Source organism: Macrobrachium rosenbergii, chromosome 22 (assembly GCF_040412425.1).
Source record: "Macrobrachium rosenbergii isolate ZJJX-2024 chromosome 22, ASM4041242v1, whole genome shotgun sequence".
NCBI classification, from domain to species: Eukaryota; Metazoa; Arthropoda; class Malacostraca; order Decapoda; family Palaemonidae; genus Macrobrachium; species Macrobrachium rosenbergii.
In genome coordinates this window covers 35,028,391-35,043,390 of record NC_089762.1, presented here as the reverse complement: position 1 = coordinate 35,043,390, position 15,000 = coordinate 35,028,391, and the positions used below count along the sequence as shown (strand labels likewise).

The 15,000-nt window shown below is 37.2% G+C and overlaps 1 protein-coding gene across 8 annotated transcripts in view; it reads left to right on the top strand.

Annotated features, from left to right (window-relative positions):
- LOC136850746 (ETS domain-containing protein Elk-3-like) overlaps positions 1–15,000 on the top strand; it is a 266,856-nt gene that overhangs the window by 230,138 nt on the left and 21,718 nt on the right. For 7 of the 8 annotated variants that reach the window (XM_067124685.1, XM_067124684.1, XM_067124688.1 and 4 more), the window contains one exon: positions 14,331–14,408. In XM_067124685.1, coding sequence (XP_066980786.1) covers positions 14,331–14,408 — 78 coding nt within the window. Of the gene's footprint in view, positions 1–11,537; positions 11,682–14,330; positions 14,409–15,000 lie in introns of those variants that run through there. The other variant, XM_067124691.1, reaches the window with a different exon arrangement.

Below are 15,000 nucleotides of genomic sequence, written 5' to 3'. Positions count from 1 at the left end.
TTTAAAATAAGAATTTAATCGTTTTAAATAAAGAATTTAATAGTTTTAAGTGGGTTTTTTTTCATTTTTATCAAGCTATTTATTAAGACTGAATTTGGCGATGAGAATATAAAAACTTTATACGTATTTTCATGGTTTACATAACTTCTATTTATTCATATTTATTCATTTATTTGTTAGACAGATTTTGGCCATAAGAACATAAAACCTTTATAGGTATTTTCTTGGTTTATATAACTTTTTTTCACATTATTTGTATTCGTTTTTTTAAACCTCACCTCATTCAAGTTTGGAAACCCAAAGAGCTATTGTATAATACAGTAACAGACAGTGGCTAGAAAGTAGACCATTAAAAAAAAAAAACTCAATTAGGATGACCTTAGAAGCCGGCAATGGACGTACTTGAAAACTCCATGGGAGATTCGAGTTCTTGAGAATTTCCGAAGTTCGTCGAGTACCTCCTTCACGTCAATAGTGTTTATCAGTTTACCAGCATAAACAACGCATTGTCTAATCAGTTTTCTCGAAAAATCCTGTCTACTTTTGTTCGTCTTGAGGAAAACACGCGGCCGTTATAATAGAGGTTTTAGTGGTAGGGACGTTTGAGAGAGAGAGAGAGAATGTCAGTAATTTTTGAGTCCAAAATTATTATAGGGGGAGCCTGAACCTCTATAGATTCCGGCAGTCTGCATATGTACTTGCGTGTGTGTATGTATGTATGTATGTATGTATATACATATATATATATATATATATATATATATATATATATATATATATATATATATATATATGTGTGTGTATATATGTATATAGGAATTATGCTTATAATATACGGTCATTGCTATTGACTGAAACATTCAGTAAGCATATGAAACATGCGTTTGGTATTGAGTAAACCGACATTAAATTGTACAACGTATTAGGGTTTTGCTGATGTTAAGTAAGATAAGGTTCAACGTTGCGTTACATAATCTCAGAATATTTAGAACAACTATCGTTTTGTAGTTACGAAGCGCAATAGTGAATCATAATTTACTTAACAGCAGCAAAATCATAGCGTCATACGAGTGAATACAGGAATATTTAATATAGATAGGAATGCTTTTAGCGAGATGAAACTCGTAACTGACACATACACTTACACAGACACACAGGCACTTATACATGTGTGTGTGTGTGTGTGTGTGTTTGTGTGTACTCGGATGGGGCTCTTTTTATATCACACACCAGCGTTTCTGGTAACTTTGACCAGCTAACGGAAGTGGACTAAGGACCGATAAATTAAGCTCATTATCTAATCACAAAGTCATCGTGAGCGGCGGCGAAGAGATAAGCTACATGTTTGGACTTATCTTTTATCACTATCATCATTATTCAGGACCTTTGAAAAAAAAACCGTCACTTGATGATAAATGGAACTGAAGCTTTAGGTCGTGTGATGGATAACCTATGAAGGATAAGAACCAAGGTATGGTGTGCTTCTAGTGTTAAAGAGCTCATGTGCGTGTGTGCGTGTGTACGTACATAAACATTCACACACACACACACACACACACATATATATATATATATATATATATATATATATATATATATATATATATATATATATATATATATATATATATATATATATCGTATATGTGTGTGTGTGTGTCGTCTTTCAACCCAAATTTTGGCGCAGGCCCCTGATCATGTCAGGTCAGGCCCGTTTATGCCACTGACACATTTAGTGACAAGTATTGTGCAATGGCTACCGAGGATGGAATTACAATTAGTTTTACGGGTTAACTAACAAATAGGCATCGGGAGGTGGATCTTTCTGAAGGCTAATGTGACTTAAGTAATTAATATCCTTTTCTGCATACTTTGATTATCATCCATAAAGCTGATGATATTAAAGTTCCGCTGTAAATAATAATTAATACAAAATTTCGGCTGCCCGTCTAAAAAAAAAAAAACATTAATTTTATTTTCTGAAATACAACACTGGAATTGTTTTAACGTATTTAGACCTAACAACTCTTATCACCTGCTCCCTCCCTCTCCCAAGGCGGTTTTGTGTTTTCGGATGACAGAGTGACAGGTGATACGGGTGAGTGCCTTGGCTTTCACCTTATGGGGTGTCAGGTGATTTGGAAAGGCAAGAGGCAAAGACAAGGAAAGGGGGCAGGGGGTGTCAAGTGGTCTGTCATTTGCGGTCGGTCAGGCTCGAAGCACTTTTAAATAGTTGTGTGCGCCTGCTGCCGTTTACAGCCGTGCGTTCAGTGGGAGTGTTGGGTGAACTGAAAACGGTTGCGATGTAGCGAACTCATTAGTGCCAGGAAGATAAATTATTTTCTTATGAGTATTGCATTTGGAAAGTGGAGTATTTTTCATTTTCTTGACCTTTGATTGTAATAAATAAACAAGTATACAGTATTTTAAATCTAATTTTCGAAAGGATTTCAAATGAAACGATTCCCTTCCCGCGCGGTGGAGTTGGACGCGGCGAGGCACTGCCGTGAATTTGATCCCCGTTGTCCCGACAGCAAAGAGTCGGGTGCCAGTGCCGTCTGATTCACAAAGATGGCTCGGGTAAAGGCCAGGGTTTACTGTAGAGCGCCATGTGAAGACATTATCATCCTCGTGTAATTATAGAGACACAAAAATCAACACGATATCCGTGGTGACTGTAATATGCGAACAACATTATGGAAGTTATATTAATCGGTATGGAATTCTTATTTCACGATAATCGTTCTGAACCCACAAATGCAATAACAGCTGTGAGGTCAGCATACAAAGGCAACAAGAGATTCATATGAATTATGGCACATTTGCTCTCAGGTGTTCGAAGGAAATTGGCTCTCAACTCTGTCTGATAAGTACGGTGTCAATTCTTGGAACGCTTTCATTGGTTATTACTCAAGGAGAACAGCAATATACTAAAAATAATGATAGTTTCAACGGTGGAGATATACTTAATCGCAATAACTTTTACAATTATGAACCGGAAAAGGAGCAAAATTACCAGGGCAGTGATTGCTTTTTAGTTATCATGAGATTCAATATTGAACAACTTCGTAATAAATCTCGTCCGTAACTGTCTTTTTCCCCATTATCCAAAAGGTTAAGTATACTCGAATATGTACTGGTTTCATTCGATTTACCGTTATATTTTACAATATTTGATTTTTGGGTTTATTATTATTAAAATTTATTCTTGTGGTCTCGTCACTTTTTGGGTAAATTTTATGTATATAGTTAAGATTAGAATTATAGACGACTATTGATGTTGTTACATTGATAAGACTTAGTGATGTAGTATTTAGTTTTGGTTAAAATACTAAAATCTAGGATTCTTGCAGTTACGTTTTTATAATTAAAAAGTAAACTTATAGCTCAGTGTTCATTTTAAAATACCTACTATTAAACAGATAACAAGAACTGAAGTATGCAAATTAAATTGAGTGTAACTAAAAGATGGCCAACGTTATCTTTCTCAATTTACTCTGTTCCACAACCTTGAGTTCTTTGTTGTTCCACCCATAGATTAGGAGGTTGTCAGCTCGCTGTCTGCCCCTACTTCATCGGCACTTGAAACCTGACACGCCTAAAGTGCCAAATGACACTTTTCCGAAAAGTAGGGAAGAGTGTCAAACCTGAAAACACACTATTTTAATTTCGCTCTTCGTAATTGACTCCCACGTATGCAGTAACTCCAGAAATATGCGTTGTTAATAATAATAATAATAACGGCGTCAATAGCCTAGCTGTTGTGACGCCAGTTTTAACAGGCACAAATCAATCAATCAGTTAATAATAATAATGGATTCAGTAATAATAATAATAATAATAATCGATTCAGGAACCGGACGGGGAGGAACGATATGGGGATTCCTTATCAACTCCAATATTCTTCCACGACCTCAGGAGTGAATTAGGCACTTAGGTGTTAGTCAACCTTTGTGGGCCGTAGCTAGGGTGAGGTGAAGAGAGAGAGAGAGAGAGGGAGAACAGACGTTTAGTGTTCATCGTTCCATCAAAATGTAAACCATGAAAATGGGAGGTCCTCAACGAGGTAACCTCTCTCTCTCTCTCTCTCTCTCTCTCTCTCTCTCTCTCTCTCACACACACACACACACACACGTCTTGGTTAGCGTTAGCGGACAACTCCCTGGGAACATCTTGCATAACAAAGAAGTGAGGGGGGAAAAAAGCGAGGATTTGTGTCTTTTTGTATATGAAACAGAAGGACTTCTAATGAAGCTGATCCCTTCCACCCTGGCCGTGGGTAATTGCGCCATTCTAAGGAGGCGTCCCTTTGGGAAGCTCCTCTTCCTTGATTACACAGCCCAGCTGCTTCCTTCGTTTACTTCAGTTTTCTCTGTTTTCCTCTGATATGGGCTCCTTTTCTATTTTTGTGTGGGGGTGGGGGCGCCAGTTTTTCTTTGCTTGCACCATGATGCATTCAGATTATTGAATGTGTACATATATCGTCGTTGATTTTTATGCAAATACGAATCATTTTGAGCTTCATTTTTATATATACACACACATATATATATATATATATATATATATATATATATATATATATATATATATATATATATATATATATATATATATATAATATATATATTATATAAAACTTTTATAAGCACCCCAGTTCCCTGGCTAATTTTCTCTAAATTCCATACTACTGTCCCTCGCTTCACATAGTCTGTGACATACTTTTATCATCTGTGATATTTTATTCTCAAATTCCAGTATGAACCAGCTTGTTAATTTTTTCATAGTCCTTATTAACATTAACACATACTCCTCGTCTACGTCTTTCACTTATGTGTCTTCTAGCCTAGCATCCTTTCAGTCCGTTTTCATATCATTCTCACGTGTCTTAATTACACTTACAGCCCTTATTTTCCAATTTAAACTTCTAACTCAACTTTTGCGTCTACAAGGTAATGATCAGATATACCTCCAGCAACATCCATGTGTTTTGTACTAACATTCAAGCTAACAAACTTTTCTTCACCAGTATCTCTTTTCTAAGTGTACCTACGGATATTCTTCTATGGATTTCCACAAGACTCTTCATTCTTATTCACTCTTAAAAGCGTCAAACCTATAAACAACATTCTCACACTTTCTGTCACATATAAGCGCGTTTAAATCACCCAGCAAAACCAACCTTTCATGTTCTCCAAGCTTCATAAAATATTCTCTTTCTCTCTCATTCTTGTCCATTAAAAAGGCAGTTCAAATACAGTCAAATCTAGAAATGTCTACAAGTAACGTCCAGATCCAATATCATGTTTAGAAGACGGGAAGCCTAGTTTATATACACTCATCACCTCTGTAAATGCCATCAGCTTTGAACATTCCGTTTCCTGTGTTATTTTTAAGCAGGACGTCGCATATGCTGTTTTTCCCCAGAGCAGCGCAATGCTATAATAAAGACAAGAGTAAGGTCGTTTGTTTCCTCGTATTATGGGCGGTTTACATACCGTGGAAATATATATTTAAAGTTGTAATTTTTTTATGGTGGAATTCAGTCGGCACTTTCATGAAGATATGTTTAAAAGTTCTTGGAACTTGAAGACAGTGTGTACAACATCTGTAAAGAATAAGAGGACAAAGAAAGCATTTCTGCTTGGGGCATAAGAGGGACCTCTACTGGAAATTGTAAGGAAGTGCATAAAAAGAAATCTTTTGAAAATAGTATTTTCCTATAAAGTTTTCTCCTTCTTGACTGCAATGGCAGTAGCCCAGATTCTCTCTCTCTCTCTCTCTCTCTCTCTCTCTCTCTCTCTCTCTCTCTCTCTCTCTCTCTCTCTCTCTCTCTCTCTAATGTCTTGTTTACATGTGTGTTTGTAATTAGTTTTGATGAAGAGAGTACTGACTTTTTTTATAGACTTTAAGTTCATCTTAAACAATGGTTTATTAGCAGTGGATAAGCGTTTTATTTAAGCATTGTATGCCACTACTACTACTACTACTACTACTACTACTACTACTACTACTATTCTGCATCTTCGCGTTGCATAGGGTGCCATACCCCGGCACTACCATTGGAGCGGCCGGGCGCCCCTGCTTGCGTGAAGAGGTTTTCTGTGAGCCGGGTGCCCGTGGGTGGTTCAGATGGCACTCGAGTGGGTGGGTATAAATGAAGGGGCCACTTGTTGTGGGTAAAAGCAGAGGGGCAGCAGTCTTGTGGCACTTGTAGGAAAGTCTTAATTATAGGGAGAGCTTATGTGTGACCCTATGTACTCTCGCGCGGCCACTTACGGCGCTGACTATTTTTGGCACTTCGCAAGGGCCCGCTGTTGCGACTACTTTTTCTACTACTGCTACTACTACTACTACTATTACTACAGCTACTGCTACTACTACTACTCCCATTAATAACTCTCGGAGTTACGCTAGGTCTCGTAACTACCTTTTGAACTCAATTTGATCAGTGATGTTGAAAACAATACCGCACATATTAGATATTTGTTTCATTTTGATAACTTGGTTTTATTAGTTTTCAGGGGTGTAGGAAATTAAGAATTTTTCCCAATAATTACACCTCGATACTTCGATTAGCTAAGAAAATGCAGGGAATTTTATCTAGAATTTTATTTTCCTTTTACAAAATATTACATTCGGTACTGGTACCTTAGGACCCAAAGTGGTTAGTAAGCAAATCAAATCTCAGATGATTTTGATGTATTGCGAATGTTACATATGTATGGTGCATAATTTTTTATTTATTTCTTTATTTTTTATATATTTATCTATGTATTGGCATTTTTTCCTATTTCAAGGAACCGAAGTTTCCTTTGTCAATATCAAAATGAAATAGACAAAAAAATGACATAAGTAAATATACAGGGAATGCTTCATCACTCTTTCAAGACGTGGATGTTTGAAGACCTGTACGTGACAACGATCTTTTAATAGCGGAGAACCGTTTGCCTTTCATTGCTCTGAGAGAGAGAGAGAAAGAGAGAGAGAGAGAAGAGTGACGGTTTCTGTCCTGGCTGTATCACCGTCCCGTATAAATTTGGTCTTATAATGCTTGATAAAGGACACCCTGTTGATATATACTCAGCGCTCAGACGTAGCCTCTTCATGTAACTCAAGACAGGTATTTTGAGGACGTGGCTTGTGGGACTCCTTGGTTTCAGTGCTGGCCTGTGTTCTGCATCCCACAACCCAAGTCCTTTTCGATGGAGGCGGAAAGAAGTGTGCAGGCCAGAGCAAGGGTTTAATGCCTCCCCGCACGTCTTCTTTGGTGCCAGTGTCGTCGTTTGATTTAGGCACTCTCAGAAATCCGTTTTTCTGTTTTAATTACTCATGTCTGACTGTTAATACTCAATATATTGCGTTCTGTGATTTTTCAATATGGTCTTTGGTTTGTCAACAGACCACCATCGAGGTATCTGACTTCTGAAAGTTCAGGGCAAATCGGCATTCCTTCGTGACGTGTATCTAATAATGATTAGTGATCCTTGCCAACGTATAGATGCGACCTAAGTGTATTCAGGGAGGCAAGGATCAGATCGAAGGACTCCAGGTTAGGGCAAGGGACTTATTTGAGGGAAGCGTGTTGATTTCCCACGGTGCATATCTCAGTCAACAAAGAGCCGCCTTGTCCGTCCTCTTCTGGTGCCCCTGGAGACGCCCGTCGGAGATGAAGAGAAGAAGAAGATGAGGAGGAGGAGGAGGAGGAGCAGCAGCAGGAGAAGGATAGATAGATAGTCCCTCCCTGCCGCTTCTTTTTCTTCTTCCTATTTTTCTATTGTGTTTCATCTTTTCCACAATAACCTTCCATCTTTATCATGAGTCCAGTGACCTCTTCTGCTTTTGTTATGACAACAAGTATATCATTGCCACTGGCATATTTCACTCCCCCTCTCTCTCTCTCTCTCTCTCTCTCTCTCTCTCTCTCTCTCTCTCTCTCTCTCTCTCGTTCGTCTGTCACTCACTCTCCACTCCCACTCCCGTCACAAAAATGCGTCAAGAACAACCCCTCTGTAGTCCAGGCTGCATAGCGTTTAAATCTCAAGACTACCATAATCTGTTGCCGTGCTCTCTCTCTCTCTCTCTCTCTCTCTCTCTCTCTCTCTCTCTCTCTCTCTCTCTCTCTCTCTCTCGGCAATGCATATTTTATGTATACAGTCCTTGTGGATAGGTTTGTCCCGAAATGAGAGCTGTTTTTTTCTTATTCAGGCAATCCTGAATAGAATACCATAATATTTTGAATTACTGTTTGAAAACTTATTAAATGCCAAGTCTAATATACTGATTTATGATTATGCTAATGAATAAATCTTTGCTTTAGTTGGTGCCGTGAATAGGTAAGAAATAGAAAATATAAGGAACATAATTCAATTCAATAATTAAACTGTCGACAGCAATTGAAAAAGAATGAAACCCTTTTAACTCGTCATTCACGGTAGTTTAAACTTAGTATATACATACATTATATAATATATATATATATATATATATATATATATATATATATATATATATATATATATATATATATATATATATATATATATATATATATATATATCCTCTTAATCATACAGGCCTTTTTTTTTACTTTGCAGTTGATTTTTAGCCATTTTTTGTATGATTCTTTGGTCACTGAATAATAATAATAATAATAATAATAATAATAATAATAATAGTCTATTTCAGATTCCTCAAACTGACACTGCGTCCAGAATGACTTATCGTGTAATGATATTATCATTATATTTTCATTATCACAGCCAGACGTTCCGATTCTCACGGCACTCATTCATTTCCAAGTCTTGAGCAACGCTTTGAATACTTAGCTTATTGGAATTTTTTTAGAAGTGTGGAATTTCCCGCAAATAATTCACAGGCATGGGAAAATCACTCATTCCTTATGGTATTTTTATTTGTAAGTTATCATCAAGATATGCTTACAAGTGCTTTCACATGAAATGCTGGTGTTTTTATTATTTCTGGTAATTAAGTGCGAGTTTATTATCAACGGTTGTTGAACATGAAATGAATTCCAACCCACGTTGACATCGAAGTGATGCATTTAATATAGAAAAGAGTGATGCAACTTACAATAACCTTTGGAGCAGTTTGCGTAGGAATTCAACAATTCAGCCTCGAGAGGAAGATTCCTAAAGCATAGAATAAATATATTTTTTCTTTCTATTGGAAGATCTCTCTCTCTCTCTCTCTCTCTCTCTCTCTCTCTCTCTCTCTCTCTCTCTCTCTCTCTCTTCTTCGCGCATCACATGATCGGAAATGGAGTCCGCAGTTTTTGCAAAAGACTTCTGGAGAATTTCCGGAGCGAGCGTCACCCTGTTATTCTCTTTTGCGCTGGAAGGGGAAACCGATGCGGTCGGAAAGGTCATAATCTCTCTCTCTCTCTCTCTCTCTCTCTCTCTCTCTCTCTCTCTCTCTCGACCTACTCCTTATCATCATTAAAAGGATAAACGTGGACTTATATAGACAGACATCTCGAGGGAAATGTCCAAGCGTTGGAGGTGATCTGTAGGTTACTTTTCTTGAACGATGCGTCAGCCTCCCTTTGCTCCGTCGTCAGCCTGCCTTCTTGGTAATTATAATGGCTTTCAAATCCGGCTGAGGCTAAGTGGGTTGATGATCTTATAATAAGTGCATATATATATATATATATATATATATATATATATATATATATATATATATATATATATATATATATATATATATATATATATATATATATATATATATATATACGTAGAATATTCGTCGTGTATTCATCTTCGTTTGCAGTAAAATTTTATACCTCCTAGTGTACTTAGAGTTAGGCCGATACACTTCGCTTACACCTTATGCTTGTGTAAGCGATGAACTTCTTACAATATGATCACTATTACAAGTAATAATAATAGTAGTAATAGTAGTGTCATGTACAAAGGTATTTACCTTTGGTGGAGTTGAAGTCGTTATTGATATTATGAGTTTTGTTATTGTTGTAATTTGTTCGTTGCTTTTGGAATATTTATTATCCTTTTTCATTAGCAGGATCACGCAAAGTGTCTTGTGAGAATCTTCAGAAACTCTTAGCGCAGGTGGCCTCGTTGCTGGCAAACAAGTGATCAGATTTTAGGAGCGGAATGTTACTTTAGGGAGGAGGAACCTTTTTTTGGGCGTGGCTGGTCTTCTGCGAACGCTCTTGATTGCAAGTGTTTTTTTTATTGGGTTGAAGTTATATTACTGATAATTTTAACGTTGCTCTGTCTGGATATGCACGTCCAAAACATTCTTCCCTTATAATAACCTTTGCAGGTTATTATAATAACCTCTGCATGTTATTGTAACAAAGGAGTAGGTAACTTTCAGTTACCTTCTCTTTCGTTACAATAACCTGAAAGGAATATCATCTCAATTCGGTACTTTTGTTGATAGAAAATCTGAGCAACATAGGGTTTAGTTACCTCTCTCTCTCTCTCTCTCTCTCTCTCTCTCTCTCTCTCTCTCTCTCTCTCTCTATCTCCTGCACAGACGAACTCGCTTTCGGTTTCTTTGTTATTCGTATCTACCGGAAATAGTGATTCATTGACGTTAGGCAATTTCCTCTGCTGGGGTTCATGAGCGAGTGAGGGAGAGCGGAGAGATTCGCTTTCGTACTGCGACATCTGTGGTTAGACAAAACCCTCGATAGGTCTTATTGTTATTATTACAATGATGTGATGCTGTGAGTGTCTGTAAAATAGGTAGGGAATTGGTCACTTCACGTTTGTGAAGTTCCTTATGTTCGTGTGTGAATTTTTTCTGGCATCTTATTAAAAGTATACGTACGCGCTTTTTGTTTTAGAATTTTCCGTTTATTTTGGAGTCTGTTATAATTCTGTCGTTATATTCACTCTCTCTCTCTCTCTCTCAAGAAGACACCAGAACAATGAAGGAAATTGTGAATTATTACTTCGGTATTATTATTAAACGCCTCCGAAATTTAGTAAAGAAAGAATATAGCAAAGAGAGAGAAAGAGAAAGAGAGAGAGAGAGAGAGAGAGAGAGAGAGAGGAAAACTGTTTATAGAGGTAAAAGTAAAAGAAAAGAAAATCTCCAGTAATTGTGTCAGCGGTTACATGACCACATCCTAATAAGAGGCGTGTTCTTCTGATCGACTTTGGGATTCCTTGTGTATCCTTACGGTCCTGTAGTGTGAGAATTCTCCCACACACACACACACACACACACACACACACACACACATACATATATATATATATATATATATATATATATATATATATATATATATATATATATATATATATATATAATACTTCTCATCGCACCCAGTACTAGCTTGCATCGAACAGCACAGGAAATGACTTATCAGCCTACGTTGCTCCTTCCATAAACCCGAACAAAAAGGTTTGAGATTGCGTGCGTTTTTTCTCGCTCAAACTTACGGTTAAATCTAAAACATGAAGACATCGGCTTGTATACATCACTGATAACGTAACCAATTAGATAAGGCATCATCAACGCCTCCCTCTTTTCCTGCCGAGTCGCGAACGTCATTCGGTTAAGACTACCGGTGATCGTTTTGGACGGTTCTACTATCTGTTGCATCGGTCTAAGTTTTAGGGTGGATTTCGTCATGTTTAGCTCGTGCGTGATCGTGTTTCCTTCTTGATGTGAATCCAGTGAGTTATAAATCGTGTTCTTTTAATGATGGGGTTTATTTGAAGTTTATATCTACCTGGTACTTACTTGCAAACGCGGCCTCGCGGTGAAAATAATGTACACCAAATCTAGCCCTTACTATTGAAGAACGGCACCACTTGTTTAATGATTGATCATTCGCTGTATAAAGTGGTAATTGTGAATCCCCAGTAGACACCTGATTGAAACCCACGCAGATTTTAATCTAATCATCAAGTTCGAAACGAGTCAGATTTGAATTTTGACCCTTTAGGGAACAGCGGAACTTTAAAATCACACACGCACACACAGAGAGAGAGAGAGAGAGAGAGAGCCCAAGTTTTATTCATGGGTGTGTATGCATGCGTGTGTGTGTGTGTGTGTGTGTGACTCAAGATTACAGCTGTAGTTCGGAATGTGACTGTTCGATTTTATAGGTGATGGCCTTGGCCCCCGTGAATATAAAGTATGTCCTCCTTTTTGTAAAACTATATGACCTTCGGGAAACAGTACGTTTAAAACTCATCGTGTTGTGATTCATCTTCGTTATTGGGCCTTGCATTTAATTTATTCCTTTGTTATCATTATTTCAACCGAAAGAGGTTTAATGGAATTTTCGTGATATGGTGTCTTTCACAGCACTATTAACCTAGATCTTTCAATACGTAACTTGATTCTACCTGTGACTTTGTGTCAAAGAAAGATTTAGAGTAAGAGTCCAGTTTCAAAGCCTTATATCTATGAAGTGCTTGAACAATGGAATATCATTATTTATTATTAGTGGTACTAATAACTGCGGGAGAGTGTAAGATGTAGGCATGGATATTTGCCACTTAAAGTCACGAGTTTCCTTTAAGTTATCTGTCAAATACTGGTTTTCTTAAAAGTATTGATAATGGGAATTTAGGTCACATTCGTTGTAGATGCTTGATTTCAGTCCATCGGCCAAACCATTCCTCAATACACATATTGATTGTACTTTAACAACCATACATGATCAGTAAATCGTTCAGTTAACTAGAGATCTGTTCATCTTTTTCATGAAAAGAACTGACAGACTCAAGTTCTAATAAAATTAGCCGGAGGATGAGGAAGGGGAGTAGTGCTTTGGTATTGGGCAAAGAAGGGCCTTATAATAGTCGTGTTTTGTGCAACGCAAGGTGAAATACGGAGAATTTTGCTTTTCGCTTGACGTGATCCAGTAGACACTGTGAAAACGAACAATTTTGTAGAAATAAGGTGTTGTGCGGTTTAGCATCACCACTGCTGTCGTGATATTCTTCTCCACACACATACACACATACACACACACACACACACACACACACCTCCCGTAAAGAAATGAAAAGAGGAAGGCATACATATTCATCACTATCTCGCAAGTCCACGCAGTATTATGTTTAACAAAAAAATTGCTTAGGAAACTTAACCCATATGCGAAATCCCCAGTCTTCGGACTTGGGAGGTTCGTTGAATGCAAACGAATAAAATTGCCTTTATAGCGTCGTGCGTTTTGAATCTCGCTGAGCATTTGCTCTGGAGAATTCTGGTCACAAGTGTTTAAGTTGGCCTCCTTAAATGCCTAATAGTTAATATATCTGGTGCTTATGTCCGTTCTGAATTCCACCTCTACTTAGGTCTGCGTAAAGACGTCACCTCATATTGATTGGTTGAGTGGGCTGGTGTTTGCGTAGCTAGAAAATGTTGAACTGCTTGCTCCTGCAGATTCCACAACTATGTGTAGTGAGGCGGGTGATTGTTTATAAAACATGAAGAATTTGTATTCTACCTGCTGATGTTAGCAGATATCAGTCTCTGTTATTAGTATCAATATATACTGTATGTATATATATATATAATATATATATATATATATATATATATATATATATATATATATATATATATATATATATATATATATATATATATATATATATACACATAATTTAAACATCAGAATATAAATCAATAGAATTTTGTTTACAACTTTTGTAGGCGTTCGCTTTGCTCTCTTTTCGTCAGGTTTTCTCCTCCAATTCTCTGTACTTACTTTCTTTTCCATTTATATCATATCTTTTGTGTACCTCATATATCAATCTTAGAATAGGCTTGTGTAATTGACATTGACCATTCTCGGGTATTTTGCATTGTTCAATCATGTTCACAGCAAGACAAAACACGATGAGACAACGTCTCGTAATCCGTGACAAACCACTTAAACCTACTTTTGTGATCTCCCGAGGCCCTTTTTCTCCATTTCGGGCAGGAGTCAGCGAAATCGGAAGCCCTGTTTATTGGATATTTTTGTTGTAATGATTAGAGAGCTTGTCATTTTTTTTTTTTCAAGTTAGGAACTTTGGAAAACTAGTACGATACATGATTTGTGAGTTATGAATAATTTTTTTTTTCAAACGTCAATAATCAGTTACTGAGGAACGCGTCGTGTACGAAGAATTTTACAAGAAACAGATGTTCTTACCACAAGTTTTCCTTTACTTATTTTCCTTGTCATGTCTCCACACACCGTCGTTGTCGTACATTTATTGCCTCCCGTAAAAAATAATAAAGAAATATTCATACTCTTTCCCTTCACTGCAGTAATGATCTCTTTCCCTTCACTGTAGTAATAATCTTTCTGGTCATTGCAGAATGTGACATGGCAAGACGGTTTGATGCCGAGGACTCGGAGGGTTCCAACGATGCTATGTCACCCTCCAAAGCCAAGGGTAAGCATTTCACCTTTTTATTTTTTTCTGTAGCTTGTGCTAAGGAAACGGAGAAGGTCAAACCTTATTTACTCCAGTTAAGTTGACGCGAGAAAAATCAGGAAGACAGAAGAATGGTTACAGCAGTAATCTGCATCCGTTTGATGGAAACAGACATGTTTCTTGAACTGCTCTGTTCAGGGAACATGAGAACACTGCATCATTCCAAAGTACTCTCGGTTTGCATATAGTTTGTTTCTGTCTGTCGAAAATCGTTTCTCTTGACATGAACAAACGTTTGTTTTCATACATACACATATGCATGTGTGTGTAGAATATACATATATATATATATATATATATATATATATATATATATATATATATATATATATATATATATATATATATATATAACGTGTATATTTTGTGTTTTGTGTTGTGTGTATGCAGGAGAAGAGTACAGCGTGGAGAATCAGGCTTAAGCGTGATGATTTAGTGTTGTTTAGTTGGGTATAGGATGGGCACAGTAAGGAGCGGGGTATGGAAAGGGTTAGGGTGGTGATGGGGTCCTTGATGGGAAGGGGAGGGGAGGTGGTTAACAATTGGCACT